Source organism: Platichthys flesus, chromosome 23 (genome assembly GCF_949316205.1).
Source record: "Platichthys flesus chromosome 23, fPlaFle2.1, whole genome shotgun sequence".
Classification (NCBI taxonomy): domain Eukaryota; kingdom Metazoa; phylum Chordata; class Actinopteri; order Pleuronectiformes; family Pleuronectidae; genus Platichthys; species Platichthys flesus.
Genome location: NC_084967.1, coordinates 7518877 through 7536987, shown reverse-complemented (window position 1 = coordinate 7536987; position 18111 = coordinate 7518877). Strand labels below are relative to the sequence as shown.

The window sequence follows — 18111 nt, the reverse complement described above, 5'->3', positions numbered from 1 at the left end:
TGTGGACCGAGCAGTCTGCTGAGGCTGAGACTAAATGAGACGGGCTGGTCTACGTAAGGACCCCAGCTCGTCTTGCTGTTACCAGTGTATTTTTGTACTGGCCACCACATTAGCTCCATGCATGATGCATTCGGTCTTCTAATGCAGGACACGTCCCTGAAGTAGGACACATTAAAGAATCCTTGATAAGTGGACTTCCATATGAACTCATTATTTGTGTTTGCTTCTCTGTTTGGTCATTTTAGAAACATCTTCTCTGTGTGATTTCATTTATATCAATTGTAGAATGTATATTCTGGTTTTTTGGGGGGGTGTGAACCATTTCCCATCCTCCCTGATAAAACCTTCCCTTACAGTGGAGTTCACATCCAGGGGTGAAAAGTGGAGGCTCGGGTGCTTCAATGTGTGTGTGTGTGTGTGTGTGTGTGTGTGTGTGGGGGGGGGGTGGTGGGCCTGTGGCATGATTGCATCTCTGCTGCCTGACATCCAGCTCAGACAGGTCTCAACTGGATGTTCCTTCCACCTTCAGTGGGCTTGTCAAGTCAAAACAGCTGACATCATCCCGCAGGAAGCTCGGAAGACTTATTCCAAAGGTGAGACGCGGGTTAGAGAAATATGCTTTGATCCGAGCGGGGCCGCGGGAAGGTCTCGCCATCTGAGTGGTTACAGTGCTGCATATTTGCATAAGAGCAAAAGAAGAAGTCTGTGATAAAGAGATTTGAAGAAGTCCCGGTCTGAGGTAAAAAGGGGACCCGTGGTATGAAAACATATTGAGGTAAATCCCTGCATCAATACAGTTATATGAAGAAAGCTTGAGTAAAAACAGTGAGGTGCTCTACTTGGTCCTGTTTGGCTTCATTGTAGTGAAACGCAAACTCCACGTGACTAGACTGCCATCGTGTGGCCATTTATGAGGACTGCAGCTGCACAGATTTAACTTCCACCTTCTGCATTTGTTCCCCTCAAATAAACAACAGAATAAACACAGTTTATTGACACGAGTTTACCTTAAATTCAAAATGATTCACCTTTATTGAAACGCCTCCTAATTTTAAAACCATACAACAGATAAAGACAACAAGTGGTCATTCGCACACACCAGAGAAAAGCGACAACACCAACCAGCGTTACTAAGAGCATCAAATGTCTCTTTCCTTCTGTCCTGTAATCCCCGGTCCACAGCTGGAAAACACTGTGACAGCAGCTTCCAGTCGGTCCAAGTGCAGCTGGTACTTCAAGTGCTCATCGTTGACGATCTCTAAGATCAGCGTCTTACTGACTTTCCTCTAATGGTCCCAGACATCAAAGTTCTGTACGAGTGCTCGTCTCCTCCGCTTCTGTCTCCTCCTCTTTTTCTAAAGCAAATACAATCATGTGTGAATAATAATTTGATGTGAACAAGTATATACAATGTTATATACAAAGTCAGTATATTCAGCACCGACTCACCTGGCTGTGGCGGTTGCAAACACTCGCCCTCCTCCTCCTCGTAGCCCACCTCACAGATACACACGTAGCTGCCTTTAGTGTTGATGCACTTCTGGTGCTCCTTCGTACACACCGGCTCGGACTGGGAGCACTCATCCACGTCTTAGGAGAAAGAAAAACATAATAAAGATAAGTGAAACCAGACTTAGAAGAAAATTACACCTAACATGTTAGTGTAACGATTTGGGAGTCGACTAGAATAGGACATTAACTGAATATTGATACTATTAGAATGCTTGAATTCCTATTTGAATGTGTATCGAATTGTGATGCTGCTGCTGCCGGCCCCGTCGTTCAACTTTGAGTTTCACAATGTGGTTTTGTTCACAGTCGTTTCCAGAAAGGAAGGAAGAGAGAGAGAACGAAAGAGGGAGAGAAAGAGAGGGAAACACCAGAAAAACAACTGATTAAGATACGTTTATTTATACCAAACACATGCACAGACATGCACAACACACTCATGCAATGGTAGGTAAATTTATCCTCTGCATTTCACCCATCTGGTGCAGGACACACAGAGCAGTGAGCGACCCTGTACAGCGCCCGGGGAGCAGATGTTGGGGAGTAAGGTGCCTTGCTCAGGGGCACTAGACAGGGTAGGGAGAATTCTCTTGGATTTTTGGACAGATCAATCCAGGTGAGTCTTTTTGTTGTCTCACCGTGGAGTCGAACCAGAGACGAACCAGAGACCTTTTCTGCCCATTGTCCAAGTTTCTGCCACTCTTCAGTTTACGTTTTCACGCCTCTCATATATAAACAGTCGACATTTACAGACATTGCCACCCCTGTGAAAACCAGTACTGTTGCTGGTTTAAAGCCTCAACAGATCATTTCCACTAGGTTCGTTACAGTTGGTAAGAGTAAATGTTTATTTATAGCCTGATGGTGGTAATGCCCTCTAGTGGACAGAATATGTTCCAACCACATGATGACAGTGGCACTAGTAAAGCATAAGCCTGTATTTACATAATGGGCTATATTATTTAAAAAATGTAATTTAATATTCAAACATAATACCAAACATAAGTGAAATATGATGGGATTATAGAGGGTGATTGACAGCTGATAGAGTATAAATCCCTAATAATTGCACCAACCCTTACTGCTACTACCACAAAATTTGTCTTTGTTTATTCAAACTATACAATTATGATCTGTTTTATAAATTCTCTTGCCCAGTAGAAATCAATGGGCTTGGGGCTGGAAGGAGTCGAGTATTTATAGACAACGAACATAACGTTGTTCACTATGTGTTAATGGCTCCATTTTTGAACTGACTCCCTATTTCTTCTAGAAGTGACCGAGAGCATATAGAAATGTCACCCTTCAAACAGGCTATGATTGCCACCATACCTGTGCAGGTGCCCTCTGCGTCCTCGTAGCCGCCGGCACAAGCCTGGCACTTATCAGAGCCTTCTCCAGTGCAGCCGGAGCAAACTTTATCACAAGCTGCAAAGGACAAACAGAAACACTCTCTCTGTTAAACTCACATCACAGATATATCTTTAAGTGAAGTGGAATAAATAAATGAAATGTTCATCGGCCCTGTAGTGAGTCCTGAGAATCTCTCAGTAGACGAGTCACAGATTTCTTTATTAAATGAAGCGGTTGATTATCAGTGTTCTTACGCTTGCAGGAGTAGGAGCCTTCTGTGTTGAGACAGAACTGATCTTTCTCACATGGAGAAGCGTCTTCGGAGCACTCGTTCACATCTGCAGATTAAAAGATTACAGCCACGTGAACTGGTGTTGCACAGATTGTATTGTAGTTTACATTCTTTATGTCTTTCATCCAATCAGCATGAAAACTATTTTATCCTCAAAGATCAATATATTTGAACACAGCTCTGGTTTAACCCCCTTAAATAAATATATCTTCTCATCTTTTCTTATCTTTTCTTACCGACACAGGTTTCCTGGTCGTCCTCCTCCCAGCCGTCCTTGCACTCATCACAGTCCTGACTGGTTCCTCCGGTGCAGGTCTTGCAAGACGAGTCGCATTCTGCAGGAGGAAGTGAAGCCCAAACAGGTTAACCCCCTGCCCGACATGTTTTAAGATGAAGGCTGGAGACGTGTCGGGGATCCTGTACCGGTGCAAAGGGAGAAGGTGTCGTTCCTCACTTCGTTGAAGTGGCCGTCGATGCAGTCGAGGCAGAACTCCCCCTCGTAACCGTGGCTACAGCTGCACTCTCCGTTCCCTCCGCGGGTCCCATCGCCGTCGCACATTCCATTTCCGTGGCAGGGTCTCTCAGAGCCGCCGACACAGGCTTACAGGGAGAATCACAAACACAAACATTACATTTTAACATTGGTGCTACTTCCTCGGGTGGACAGGGTCACTTTGTATATCTATCGTATTCAAACAGCAGCACTGTGTGTGTGTGTGTGTGTGTGTGTGTGTGTGTCCTCACCGTTGCAGTCCGGTCCAAACGTTCCCTTGGGACAGCACACTTTGATGGTTTCAACACAGAACCACTTATGCAGATCAGGATGTTTTGTTTTCCTGCGAGGTGACAGGAAGCAAAACAGGAAGAGATGAGGGTTACCACATGTTACTGAGCGAAACTAAAATAACCTCAAATATCTCGGCAGGTGGAGATCTCTATAATATAATCGCATCAATCTGTCTGTCTTTGATTTCGACATCCCAGAGTTAAGAAGAGTTTCTATCCAGCTTCCTTGTTCATCCTGAATCTGCATGAAGCGACCCTCACCTCTTGAACCACCAGGTCTCAAACTGCTCCTCGTGCTCTTCTACCATGTGGTTGCACTCGAAGCTGCTGCTGTCACACAGGCCCTCCACAATCTCCATCAGACGAATCTCACTGCGAAAAGACGGACGGGGCGGAAACTGTATCAAAAACTGTCAGGAGTGGTGTGTGTGTGTACGTGTGTGTGTGTAAATGCATGATGCAGGGATGAGCAACAAGGCCAAAATGACATGACCCCCAAGGAGCTTCATCATACACACTTTCCGAGGGCTTGGTTTGGTGGCTGCTCTTGGTTACTGTACATGTTTTTGGAATGGATTTCCTTTCAATTACTTATAAGGCACTCAATAGTCTGACTCCTCAGTACGTTGTAGCTTTTATCCCCACACAACCTCGGGTTAAGGGGGACAGAGCTTTTGAAGTCAGGGCCCCGAGGCTCTGGATGACTCTGAATGAGGAAGTACTGCAGCTGAGTCAGTAGCTTCCTTTGAATCAAAGCTTAATAACGTTTATCTTGATTTACACAATTCAAGTTGTTATTATTGTGCATAATTTGAGTTTTTTGCAAATTTGTTTTGAGGATGAGGTTTGAAATCTTATTTCTATGATAAGAAACAAATACTATTTGTAAAAAAACAGACACATTTCTGCATTAAAAGGTTCCAGAGCCCGATGACAAAGACCTGGTTGAGCCCTCAGTTACTGTCTCGACTTCAAGACCTCAGAATACGACTCTGAGCAGCAGATGTAGTAGCTCTGTAATTTGACTGGCTCTGGTACAGGCCACCTGTCAGTTCAAGATTCAGATCTTTGATACGCTTCATGTGTGCTCAGTGCAACGCTCTGCAGCTCCGGTGTGAACTAAGCAAACACGACTCTGGTGACACTGGGGCAAGTTAGCGTGACCCTTAACCAGTTTAGTTCTCTAGAGCCGTTTAAACCCCTGAAGTAGTGGGAAACTATTTCAATTCAAGTATTGTCCGTATTGTGAAGGTGTTGCTCTCTGTCATTACTTCATGTAAACTGACTTTAATGTATTTTTCATTCAGGACATTCAGCACTGACTTCCCCTGAGCTCCTTCAAGATCATCTATACCAGGCACCAACTAGCAGGTCCCTCTCTCGTGTCCCTCTCTGTTCTCTAGCAGCTCTGATGAGATACCCCCGGCTCTCTGTGAATGGGACCTTGTCCTGAAGTGGGACAGGACGTCTCACCTCGTCTCGTACTTGGACAGCTTCCTCTCCTCCCAGGCGGTGTTGCCTCCACCAAAGTTCTGCTTGGCTGTTCGGTCATAGCCCTGCAACACAAACACCACAGTCATGGTGGTCCAGAGAGAGACCAGGAGGAGACCCGAGTCATTTGAAGACATTTAGACACACAAGGGTTAACCCCACGTTTGGTTGGACTCGTCAGTAGCATGACAGACAGTACATCACAGACAGTGTGGTCGCGTTCACTGACCTTGCCGAAGTCGTCGGTGATTTTTCGACATGTGCTACAGGCGCTTTTTAAATCCCTCTTGGCGCTGCTGCCTCCGAAGAGCAGAAGCAGAGTAACACAGGAGAGAAGCCGCAGCAGCCGCAGCTGTGGACCGGTGGACAGCATCGCGACCGTTCACTACAGACACCACTCTCACATCGGAACACAGTTCGATTCCCTCTCAACAAATCGAGGTGGGGTTAACATTAAACATCGGTAAACGCGGGCTATGCAAAGCGCAGTTAGGTTGTATTTACATGCCGGTAAGTGTGGTTGTAGTTTCCGCGTCAGCGTCCTGCTACAATTGTGGCTTGCGCTCATTGGCTGTCTGCCCTTGTCAGTCAAATGTGTAACGAGTCACAAGCCGCCACGCGCGGGACAAGTAGATCCTTCCGCACGTGGAAATAACAGGAAACCTGGTTGTTTCGTTAAAAATGTAATCATTTTTTATTCTAATCGAATTATTCAATTGAATTCATAAGAAAAACCCTGACAAGGTGACTATAACAATAATGTACATGTTTTAGCGACATGACAGCATGTCGTATAGTGCAACTTCCGGCCAGGACCGGAAGTGACAGCAGGCTCTCAGCTGTCATGGCTGAAAAGAGGAAAGTTTTGGGGCTTCCACTGCTCGTTTTGTTGATTTCTGTGTCTCTCCTGCATTTATTCATCTGCCCGTTCACCAAGGTCGAGGAGAGCTTCAACCTACAAGCTGCGCACGACATTTTATATCAAAGACTTGACTTTGACAAGGTAAGGAGCTGTTTTAGATTAATTTAGAGGATGTGCTAACAAGCTAGTTGTACACAACACCAGTCCATGGCATCATATTTATGTAAACATAAGTGAATATCTAACACAGATCACACTTACAATAAAACAGTTATTATATATTTAAAAAATACACCGATTTTATACTGTTATCGGTCGTAGACAAAGATATTGTTTGAATATTTAAAGCCTTACCATATATTGAGATATTTAAAGCTATAATTGTGCAATTTGAAGTTATTTTTCAATATTTAGTGCAAAAAATATGTAACAACAAGGAAGCTTGTACTGTTTGAGAAATGAAAAAGTAATCGTTCAGATCTATACAAAGTAATTTGACTGCTTTAAGAAATAGAACCTGTTCATGCGATACAATATATAACATAATATATGTGTGCTTTATTATTAACATATTAGCAAAAAATAATATATATTTCATATTTAAAATACTTTCCATTTTATTATCTCCAATCATACAGTATCAGGTTTACAGAACCGGTAATAGTATAAATCTGTAGCTTTCATCAAAATCACATGACACAGTCTTCATCAGAAGGCGGAAGTTACCTGCTTGTCAGGGTGAAAATGGTAATCTGAACATCTGCATCTCCATGACAACTGGGTGATCATCCGTCTCTTGCGGTCTTGAGACCATGTGACCAAAGCCCCAGATCAGCTACTAAATGGGCTGTTGTTTCCGTGTGACGAGCAAATAAAAAAAACTGAAGTGATAACCCATTTCCTGTGTGATGTTGTGGCTGCATTTGTGATGTATCTTCCGTGTTCCAGTATGACCACCATGAATTCCCTGGTGTCGTGCCACGGACTTTCCTTGGCCCCCTTGTCCTCTCCGTGCTCTCCTCCCCTGTTGTGTTTGTGTCCTCGCTGCTGGATGCACCCAAATTCTACACACAGCTGATTGGTAAATCACTAACATTTTACAACTCGCTACTCAAATAACTGTCACTTCAAACCATTTAAACATGAGTTGTTGTGATGTTTTGTTCAGTCCGAGCTTCCCTAGGATTCTGCGTTATCGGTGCACTGTGGCACATGCAGAAGGAGGTGAGGAGGCAGTTTGGCTCCACAGTTGCAGGGCTCTTCTGTTTGACATGTGCGTCACAGTTTCACCTCATGTTCTACAGCACCAGGACACTCCCTAATGTATTTGCACTGCCAATAGGTAAGACAAACCAGTATTAATCATCCAGAAACCATTTTGTTAATCTACAAATGATGACAGTAGGTTTTTCTTCCCAGTTCTGGTAGCGTTCACATCTTGGATGGCTCAGAAATATGGCCGCTTCATCAGCCTCTCTGCTTTAGTCATCATCGTGTTCCGGTCGGAGCTGAGCATCTTCATGGGTCTCATGTTGTTGATCTCACTGCTGAGCAGGAAGCTGGGGCTGCTACAGCTGCTTTACTACGCGGTTCCTGCCGGGATCTTGTCCCTGGGTGAGCGGTGAATGTACATTTTATAAATAAAGTTTAGCTTAAACGGAACATGCACAAAGATCGTTTTGATTCCTTTTGTTTCTGCAGCTCTGACAGTGGCTGTTGACTCCTTCTTTTGGGGGAAGCTCCTGTGGCCTGAAGGTCAAGTTTTGTGGTTCAACACTATTCTCAACAAAAGCTCCAACTGGGGAATATCCTTTTATTTAAACTTGTACATTCCCATTAACAAACTGATCAACTCTACATTTACTTCTTGCTTTAAATGAAAACCATCAAGGCTGATCTCAGCCCCTCCCCCCCGGGTTCTCCTTGACTCCTCTCCCCAGTAAACCTCCCCCTTTCTCTGGTACTTCTACTCTGCTGTGCCCCGGGCCCTGGGCTGCACGCTGCTCTTCGTCCCCCTCGGCCTCCTCGACAGGCGGATGAGGCTGCTGCTGTTTCCCAGCGTCGGCTTCATCCTCATCTACTCGCTGCTGCCCCACAAGGAGCTGCGCTTCATCATATATGTTTTCCCAGTGCTCAGTTTGGTGGCGGCCCGAGGCTGCTCTTTCATGCAAGTCAAAGCACTGAACCCCCCCCCCCCCCCCCCCCCAATGTTTACAGTGAAAAAATTAATATCATTATCACTTAATCAGACAAAGCTGATGTTTAGGATACAAAAGAAACAGAAGAGGAGGAGAAACCTGCTTTTCTTTTAGATGAAGGCTTCTGCTCATGTTCCTCATTTGTTTTTTCGTTTTTCCTGTTTGCTTTAGTCTGTGCAACTACCAGAAATCCTGGATGTACAAACTGGGCTCTGTGGTTGTGGTGGGCCAGCTGTTGATCAACGCAGCGTACTCTAGCATCTGTCTCTATGTTTCCCATCACAACTACCCAGGGGGCCGCGGGATGCAGGAACTCCACAGGCTGTTGCCGGCAAATGCAGGTTGGAGTCACTATCAGCTTATTTGTATTTGCAGGATCCGCCATATTACCAATAACATATATGAAATGTTCAAGAAATAAAATGGGCAAAGTGTGAAATCCTCGTTCTTTATCTTGGGTTACTTTTTCTGTTTTTGTGTTATTTTCAAGCTTTTGAATTGTGTGACAAACTGTTAGTTGTGCAGGAGACAATTAAGAATATTTTTTTTGATATTTGTTTTAAGAAATTGTACAAAGTCTTCGTTGTATAAAAAGTCTGTTATGTTTAATTCTTCCAGACGTGTTTGTTCATATTGACACCTACGCTGCTGAAACTGGAGTATCACGGTTCTTGGAGCAAAACAGAAAATGGAGGTCAGTGTTTATTATGTTGATCTCACGTCTGTCTTTGAATCTAATGCGAACAATACTGACATTTAATGCTTAATAATAATGACTTACTGTTTTTGAACAGATATGACAAACGTGAGGACATGAATCCCTCACACCCTGAAATCAAGATATACTCTCACCTGCTAATGGAGGCTGATGAAACCAAAATACATCAACTCCGGGACACTCACCAGCCTCTGGCCTTCTTAGAAGGTTACAGCAACACAGCCTTCAACGTGTTTCACTTCCCTCCAGTCAGCGTGAGACTGGAGAGGAAAGCTGTGCTAATGAAGAGGAAGACTGAAGCGAGGCCTCAAAGAGAGTGACTTTTACAGGAGTGCTGTGTTGGATAAGGACGATTATCTTGGTGACCAAATGTGACAGTTGTGGACCAGTGTTTTCACAGGTTATAATAGTATAGACTGGAATGTAAAGGGTATTTTTTCCAGATTAGTTTGTATTCCACTACAGATTAACTGCTAAAATGTGCTCCACGTGGTGAACATGTTGAATTGGAGCAATAATACTGTCATGCATCTTTTCTGGTGTTTCAAATATTCAACCAGTTGAATTAACCAATTCAACTGGTGCTAGTGTTCAGACTGGTATTAGAGTTGTTAAACACATGGATTGCAAGAAAAAATGCTTTCATATAATCTGAAAAGTTTATATATTATTTACCTCAGATTGTCATTTGTATATTGTGTTTTATGGCTGAATAAATCTGAATGTGAAGATGGTAACAATTAAAAGGCACTATGCAACTTTTTCTAACCTTTTAAAATAGCAGCTTTAAAATCAGTCCCACTCTGAATGATTGTTTTTGCTTCATGCAACTCTGGTGGGTGGATACAATCTCCAGTGAGAGATGTGAAGCTGATAAGTCACAGTTTCAATTATCAGAAACAGGCCGAAGTTCAGGAGTAGCGCTGAACTGAAGATCAGTTAAAAAGACTTAAGTTATTAGAAAAGTGTTTATTTCTGATATCAAGTAAGAAAACTTTTAAAATATCATGAATCCTCAACATAGTGTGTTTGTTACATAACATTTGTTGCAGCAGTTTTTGTGGTTCAGGAAGCTGGCGAAGTTCAGGAAGTGGTTAATATCCACCGTTCAGTTGTGTTTCAGTTCAGAGAGGGGGACTGTGCAGTCCACGAGTAACAACCCAGAAATCCCTATTTGTACAAATATCCTAAACCATATTAAAAAAAAAAATACACTGCAATTTTTCATAAGGAAAACCTTTATTTACAAATGACCACAAAATTTGCATGGTTCCAGTCTCAATGCTCAAACATTTATCAAATTAGGTTCAGAAGTCATTTCATATAAAATGTACAGTACATTGTTTTACTCAATAATAAACCCATAATTTAATCCCCTGGACATAAACTTAAATTGTGCTTAAGAGACAAATTGTATATTCCAAACAAACTCCTTATTCTGAAAATACAGCAATATTATACATGATCTTATTAAAAACATTTCACAAGTAAAAAAATGTTCTATTTCTAAATGACAGTACCATGAGCCACGAATTCACAATGAAAATTAAATAACATTAACTTAAAACATCTTTCAGTCACAGCATTTATTTTTGGACCATGTTTCCACTTGGAAAACAACTCTGCATCTATCGTTTATCCATAAAAATTAAAAAGCAACCTGACGTGATCCGCGCAATTTAACAAAAAGTATTTACAGCATCTTTGACCTGAAGTAGTTTTGGATAAGGCACAAGGAGAGAGTAGACACAGAACAGAAACGTCGATTTACAAGCAAACACATCATCATCATCAACCCCTACAGCTAGAAAAACCCTCCCTCCCTGATACACTTCTGACTGAGACTATTCATCACAACAGCTCCAAAGTGTTTCAACAGTAGTACACAAAATACAATAAAACCTCATCTGGCCTTTGCATTGAGACTCGATCAGTGTATAAATTGATATTTTACATTTTGCCCGACAGTAAAAAAAAAAAAAAAAACACCCCACCCATTTCACAGCTAAGCAACTTGGTCCTTGATAAAGGGTTTTCAAGTTAATGCTCAATAGTAATCAGTACTGAAAGTAGATCAGAGGGAGGTTGACCTTGAGGAACAGCAGGCCCTCCATGTTCTCCAGTAAATGTCTGGGCTGGTTTAGAGCATAGTTGACGCTCGCTGTGCTGAACAGTGTCTCTGCTGGGATGATGCTGGGGGGGCAGCCAACGTAACGGGCGGCTACTTTGGCGAGATCGGACCACAGGAACTTTTTCATGTTCCAATAATCGAGGGGGTCACAGCTTTGATCGAGTATGTCTTCCTCGAGGTACTCCAGCACCGCCAGCTCTGAAGACTTTGGCTTCTCCTCGTGTTTTATCTTTTGCCGAATGTCGGCCATCAGGGACCAGAGGTTGTCCCTGTTCGGGTGGGGGGCGTCGGAAGAAACGGGTTCCTCGTTGCAGCCGTTGGGCAGCGAAGGTTTCGCTGCAACTGAGGTAGACGAGGAGTCCAGCTCGCTGATCAGATCCTGCTTGAATCGCTCCGCCTCTTCCTCTGAGAACAGTGAGGTCTTGTATCGCGGGTCCAGCATGGTCGCCCAGATGTAGCGTGGGTCCTGCAGGGTTGTTGACATTTTGCTCACCATGGCTTCCTTTAGAGACTTGAGCATGTTGTCGATGCCCACAGTCTCGTCGAACAGCAGGTCTATCTTTCTGTTGAGGATGTGGGTGAGTGGTATGACTTGTCCCAGGGTGGCGGTGTGGCTGCTCATCTCCCTGCAGGCCACTTCAAACGGCTTCAGTGCATTGCAGACCGACAGCATCACCTCCCACTGATCGCAGCTGATGATTTCCCTGAAATTGCACTCGACCGACATCTCGTCGATCGCTGTCTTCTGCTCCACCAGCCGCTCCAGCATGAAAAAGGACGTCCGCCACTTCGACGGCACATCCTGGATCAGCTGGTTCTCCGGCAGCTGGTGGACCCTCTGCAGCTCAGCCAGCTTCTCCTTGGCCTTGGCCGAGCGGTGCACACGTTCACAGATCTTCCGTGCAATACTCAGCAGGTTCTGAACCATTCTCTGGCTCTTTATGGCTTCGCTAACAATGAGGTCTATGGTGTGTCCGAAACACTGCATGGCGACATGGCCATGGTCCTCCAGAGTGTTTCTGATGGTGCTGTTGTCTGTGACGGTGAACCCCTTTTTCAGCCCTGATGAGGTGATCCAAGAATCCCACAGATACTCTAGCTGCTTTGGGATGTCTTGCATATCGTTATCACAGTCTATTTGGGAGACATTAAGAAGAGCGGAGCAGTGGAAGTCCTGACCTTGGGGTCTGACACTTGACTCGTACGTCGCCCAGTGGGCGGTAAGGGTCAGGTATTCCCTCGTCTGGCTACTGACCCAAATACTAGTTGTGAAGTGGACGACCCCCCCCTCAGCCTCTTTCAGGTGGGTCAGCACCACATCCTTCACTCTTTCGTACATGTCTGGTATGGCAGTGCTGGTAAAGTAAGAAGAAGTTGGTAGAGAATACTGAGGCTGGAGGTTCTCGAGCAGTCGGTTCAGTCCAGCATTCTCCACCAGAGCTGATGGCTGAAGATCCAGTGCGAGCATTTCTGCGATAAGTTTGGTGATTTTTTTGGCAACCGGGTGGTGTTCATCAAACCTTTCAAGGTTCTGTTCCGTTTCGTAAACTGACGGGTCCACGAGCTCTTGTTTAACATGAACTGCAGCAGACGGCACATCACCTGAGATAGCATTGTTACTTTCAAGAACGTGTCCATGAAACCTCTGCATGTGTCTAAAGAGGCAGCTTGTGCCGAGGTTCGTAGTCTTTTTGCCTCTGCTAATTGTGCGGCTACAGTGCAAACAAACCACCTTGGTGGGGTCAGTGGGTGAAATGGAGAAATGGTTCCACAGTTTTGACGTCTTTTTGCTGAAAGCAGGCAGGGTGTGTGGCTTCTTCTCACTGGACGGGCTGTCAGTTCCTTTGGTTGAAACGCCGTCCGCTCCACTGAGACTTGTGAAGGGATGAGGGGAGGAAGAGTCCAGCTCATCTGTGCTTTTTTGGTTTTTGAGGACGTCTGGGTGGCGTCTCATGAGATGCCTCATCAGACAGCTTGTACCAAAGTCGCCCCGTTTCCCGCGGCTGATGACGCATGGACAGTAACGGCACAGTGCTTTTAACTGGTCTACCGGAGACACTATGAAATGGTGCCACACCTCGGATTTCACCCGTTTCATTATCTTCTTGTTTTGCTGGAAAACTGAGTGATCCTGATCGAGGCCGGCGCCCTCCGAGGGGGGACACGGGGAGGAGGTCAGGGGGCTATCTTCTTCTTGAATTTTGAAGGAGAGATTGAGAGAGGACTCCTGCCCTGAGAGTTGCATCGCCTCATCGGATTCCTCTTTTATATGCACACTTTCCTCCATGCTTTGGGGCAGCTCATTTGATATGGTTTCCGGTGACGAGGGAAGAAGGGGGGATTCTTTTTTCACCTCGAGTGAATCCTGCAGTTGTGTGCGAGACAAAAGTGAGGGCGGGTTTGTGTAGGGTGGGGGAATGTGATTTCCCTGGCCGTTCTCCTCGATCACAACCTCTTTGTGGGCCCTCCACATGTGACGAATGAGACAGCTCGTCCCTAGATCTTTCCCGTTTTTCCCCCTACTGAATTCATTCATGCAATGGATACACACTGCTTTTGAATTGTCCACAGGCGACAGGTAGAAATGTTTCCATACAGCCGATCTCCGACGAGAGCTGGAGCTTTTTGGGGTGCCGGGAAGACGCTCGGCTCCTCCGTCCGACATGTCCTCGAGGTTGTTGTCAGTGGAATGTGAGGAAGAGAGCGTGCTGCCGACGGTGTCTGTGTCGACGTACGGCTCGAGTTTTGGTTCTACTTTGGGTAACACTTCTTTGGATGACAGGTCTGAGTTCTCAGCTGAGGAGGTGGACGGTGAAGTGTTCTTTGAGGCAGAAGTAGTGACGCTGTTAGCCAAGTCTCCGTTTTTTGGTGAGTTTGGGGAGGCAGGTGTGAAGGAGGAGGCGAGGGAGCCGGTCAGACTGTTCGAGGAGGCGTCTGCTCCTTCTTGTAATAGCACAGTGGGGTGAGCCCTTCGCACGTGCCTCATCAAGCAACTTGTGCTGAGGTCTTTCTCGTTCTTTCCCCGACTGAACTCTTTCATGCAGTATAAACAGATTGCTTTGGTACCGTCTCGTGGCGATATGCAGAAATGATTCCAGGCAGGAGATTTCTTCCGCGGGTTGGAATGACTCCTCATGGACGACAGAAGGCTCTGAGTGACAGCGTCCATGGCAACATCATAGAGGCTTGAGTAGCCGCTTAGTAACGTACTGTAGTCGTCACCGTCTCTCGATACAAAAGGGCCAATTGAGCTACCAAACGCTAGCCTCTCGTCATCCTGGGTCTCCTCCTCCATTTCAGTTGCATCCCCCATGTCCTCCTTGATATGTTCGCTTGCTTCATCAAGGTTGTCAAACTGCTCGTCCTCTGCGTTGTCCTCGGTTTCAGTGTTTAGGCCTTTGTTTGAAAAAGTGGGGGAGCCTGGATCAGTCTCTTTTGCATCGTCGGACTCCACCTGTTTGTCACCCTGAGAAGATAGACTGGGAGAAGGGGGAGCGTCTTTATCCAGTGTTATGGAGGAGCAAGCAGGGGACGTTGCATCAGCCGTGTCACAAGGTTTAAGGGTGTAGGATTTGAACACGTAGCCGTCCTGGCCCTCAATTTTCAGGCAGGTCCCTTTGGCCTCTCTTCGTCTAGTTTCTATGGTTCCATTGGGTTCACTGACCATATCCATATCCATGTCCTCGCTCATGTGTGACACCTCTTCCTCCCCGTCCATGGCTGCAGCCCAATGGTTTCTGTAGAATGGTCAGGTCTGCGTTGTCAAACGTAATCACCTCCTTCAGGTGCAGTCATCGATACAGCAGCGCTCAAGCAGGCGTTCTAATATGCGTAGGGCTCTCCAGGACACAGGGTGCCTGCTTGTCGCTCTCCATTTATGACTGAAGCTGTTCCACCTCACCGCACACGACCTAGAGAGAGGGAGAGAGAAAAATGTGATTGTTTTAAAAAGGAGCAAGACTCCAAAAACAGGTAATACAGGTAGTTTGAGAACAACAGATCCGAGCAGGCCGCTTAACTTTTATTCTTATTATCTCAAACTAAACAGACTTTAATATAACACTGGGTTTGGTTGGTGTGTAACATTACAATTCCCACTGTAAAATGATGTCATGAAACTTTAAATGCGATACCGGCCACTTTGATTTGCCATTCGGTGATAGACATGGAAATGCCTGAATTTGCAAGCGGATGAGCACCGCCCGGACCGAGTGTTACTTTTGGCCTCAGTGAGACTCATTACCAGGTGCCTTGACAGAGTCAGTCCAGTCACTCTGGGAGCAATTTGAATCACAATAGGCCCGTGCTCGTCCCAAACGCGCCGCCCTCTAAAGCTGTATGCAAATCCATTCACTGGAAGAATTATGTTTCGACGAAATGACTGTTTACTTTGAATTTTCCCACATGCCATTGCAAATTTTGGGACAATGCTTGTCTATACATGCTCTATAACACCAGCCACCTTCCACCTAACACATTTGATTATTTTGGATACATACATGATAAATCTTTAATATACTAAATGTAGATTTTTGAAAATAGGTAATTTTGATAAAACACGTTAAGCAGCTGCTGTTATAAACCATTGAAATACACGGAGGTTGGGGTTAGAATAAAATTGAGAAATATGTTTTTCAGTTTTCAGTGACTCACGTTGTTGCACACTGCTACTGCTAGCATTGGTTTCAGAGAAGTGATTTAAACACTTATACTAACCTCACTTACATCAAAACTAGAAACGAGACAAATTTGAAATATAAAAATAAAACAGAGGGCAATTCAACAGCACCAAAATCTAAAGCCTACACAATGACCAATGAGTAGAAATAACACCAGCTCAAATAAAAAAAGATATCATGATCGTCTAAATGACAGAAGGATTTATTGCAGGCTGTTTAGACTGCATTAGTGTTCACTAGGTACACATAATAAACCGGTCCTTGGTTAGATAATATGTGTATCTTGTGCCTCGATGGCCGGTCATTCACAGGCTGAGGGATCAGGTCAAGTGTGGTTATAACAATTGTTCAAAATAAAAATATGTTCAAAGTCATCAATATCCAGCAGAGATATATTAAGATCGTCCCAACACTTGTTTTCAAGACCATAACAGTATATGCTGGTATTGCACAACATATAGGTTGTGTGCCTACAAGCCACCTCAGCTCTGAGATCATTAGCCCGAGTAAACAAGTGTCCCAAACCACGCCAACTTGGAGTAATCCATAACAAATAATCGTCTATCGGGCTAAATGTGAGCTCGGTTATTTGGTAACAAGACCGATGGTGTTCTCGATCTTCAACTCGAGTTCGGATCCACGAAAAACAAGCAGCCGTTTCCTGCGCGGTCGGACGGTGACAGCCAGTTTTCCGGGTTTGGCTGAAGTGCTAAAGGCAGGAAGATGCGAGAGGACAGCAGAAAATAGCCACCGCTGGCTAGCTTACATGTTCATGCTAACGCCAAAGGTTGTGAATGTGTGGCTTCACGCCGGATTTCTTCCCACTCTCACTGAACCACACGAGCCGTTTAAACTCCAGAGAGCCTCCTCACAATATCACAATCACGTTAGAATGAAACACAGCATCCTGATCCGCTTCCTCGCGAGTAAACACCACGGTGGCTACCCTGATGCTAAATGGGCTAGCCGCGAGGCTACTAAACACATTAAAAACAACGCGCAGGAACAGTAGTGGTGTCACATGGATCCACAGCAGGGATATTACAGCTAATGTAACTTCTTCAACTGTCCCGCTAACGTCCGGCTGACCCGAGTAATCGCGTTTAGCCCGTTTCGGACCGCACCACGACAGCTAGCTGGTTAGCTGCCAGCTAGGCCACACACAGGACAGACGAGCTAACCTGGCGAGGCAGAACCAGCCGAGGCGACACGACCCACACGGGATCAGAATCAGACCAGCGCTCAGCACGACGGCCCGGCCGAACCAGGCCCGCCCGGGACGCCAACGAGAGCCCGGTGGACTTACCGTGGTGTGTGGCGGTGGGATGGCCGGGTTTGTGGCCCCGAAACGGTTAAATCTGACACATTTGATTGATCCGGAGCGGGGTTCACTTTGTTGCTTTTGTCTCCTGGTCTGCGAGCAGCGGTTCACGTTCGGCCGGAGCAGCTCCACACAGCGTCGGACGGAAGGAACATGTTTTAGTGATGTCACCGGGAGCTCCAGTGTCAGACCCACATTCACACAAACTATTAACTTTAATTTAAACTGTCACATTACACCACTATCTACTTAGGACCTTTAACTTTCTATTATTAACAGGACAGACCCAAATACGTATAAATATGTAACAAGCCACGTGTTTTCATATTAACAACAACAGATCACAATAAATAAAAATAATTATGGATGGGGCTTTATTTTGTATTTAACTTATATTTTCGATATTTTCCAACCGAATTGCATTTATTTAAAAGTGAAGTAAATAAAACCAATGAGGCTAGAGTATTACCCTGTTTCCACAAAGTATTATATTATCTCTTATTTTGCTTATTTAAAACATGTAAATTAAATGATCATATTTGGGGTTGGGATATTATTCTGTATCTGTGAACTATTAACTAGCTTGTTTATTTAAGTTTTGATTTGTTGCAGTCGAGGTTTTAGTTTGCATTTTAGGCGAAATACATTGATTTAAAAAATAAATGAAAATATAATAATGGAGACGGGCGTATTTATTCTGCATCTGTTTGTTATAGTTTATTTCTTCACAATTATACTGGTAGCTTTACTTTGCAATTTTAACCAAATTGA

The 18111-nt window shown here is 44.8% G+C and overlaps 3 protein-coding genes across 3 annotated transcripts; 1 reads left to right on the top strand and 2 right to left on the bottom strand.

Moving 5' to 3' along the window:
- Window positions 1-1002: 1002 nt before the first annotated feature.
- creld2 (cysteine-rich with EGF-like domains 2) lies at window positions 1003-5990 on the bottom strand. Its single transcript, XM_062382450.1, has 10 exons — window positions 5661-5990; window positions 5414-5496; window positions 4202-4312; window positions 3899-3990; window positions 3578-3754; window positions 3391-3489; window positions 3117-3200; window positions 2842-2937; window positions 1450-1590; window positions 1003-1355 (listed from the first exon to the last, which is right to left on the bottom strand). The coding sequence occupies exons 1-10, from the start codon at window positions 5802-5804 to the stop codon at window positions 1303-1305; spliced, it is 1080 nt and encodes a 359-aa protein (XP_062238434.1). The 5' UTR covers window positions 5805-5990; the 3' UTR covers window positions 1003-1302.
- A 182-nt stretch (window positions 5991-6172) lies between these two features.
- On the top strand, window positions 6173-10001 carry alg12 (ALG12 alpha-1,6-mannosyltransferase). The gene is made up of 9 exons (XM_062382449.1): window positions 6173-6434; window positions 7242-7374; window positions 7462-7635; window positions 7713-7907; window positions 7995-8099; window positions 8238-8460; window positions 8663-8832; window positions 9110-9185; window positions 9286-10001. The coding sequence occupies exons 1-9, from the start codon at window positions 6210-6212 to the stop codon at window positions 9527-9529; spliced, it is 1545 nt and encodes a 514-aa protein (XP_062238433.1). The 5' UTR covers window positions 6173-6209; the 3' UTR covers window positions 9530-10001.
- Window positions 10002-10428: 427 nt separating this feature from the next.
- On the bottom strand, window positions 10429-17468 carry zbed4 (zinc finger, BED-type containing 4). The gene is made up of 2 exons (XM_062382448.1): window positions 17326-17468; window positions 10429-15251 (listed from the first exon to the last, which is right to left on the bottom strand). Exon 2 carries the CDS (start codon window positions 15056-15058, stop codon window positions 11267-11269), a length of 3792 nt encoding a protein of 1263 aa, XP_062238432.1. The 5' UTR covers window positions 15059-15251; window positions 17326-17468; the 3' UTR covers window positions 10429-11266.
- Window positions 17469-18111: the final 643 nt, after the last annotated feature.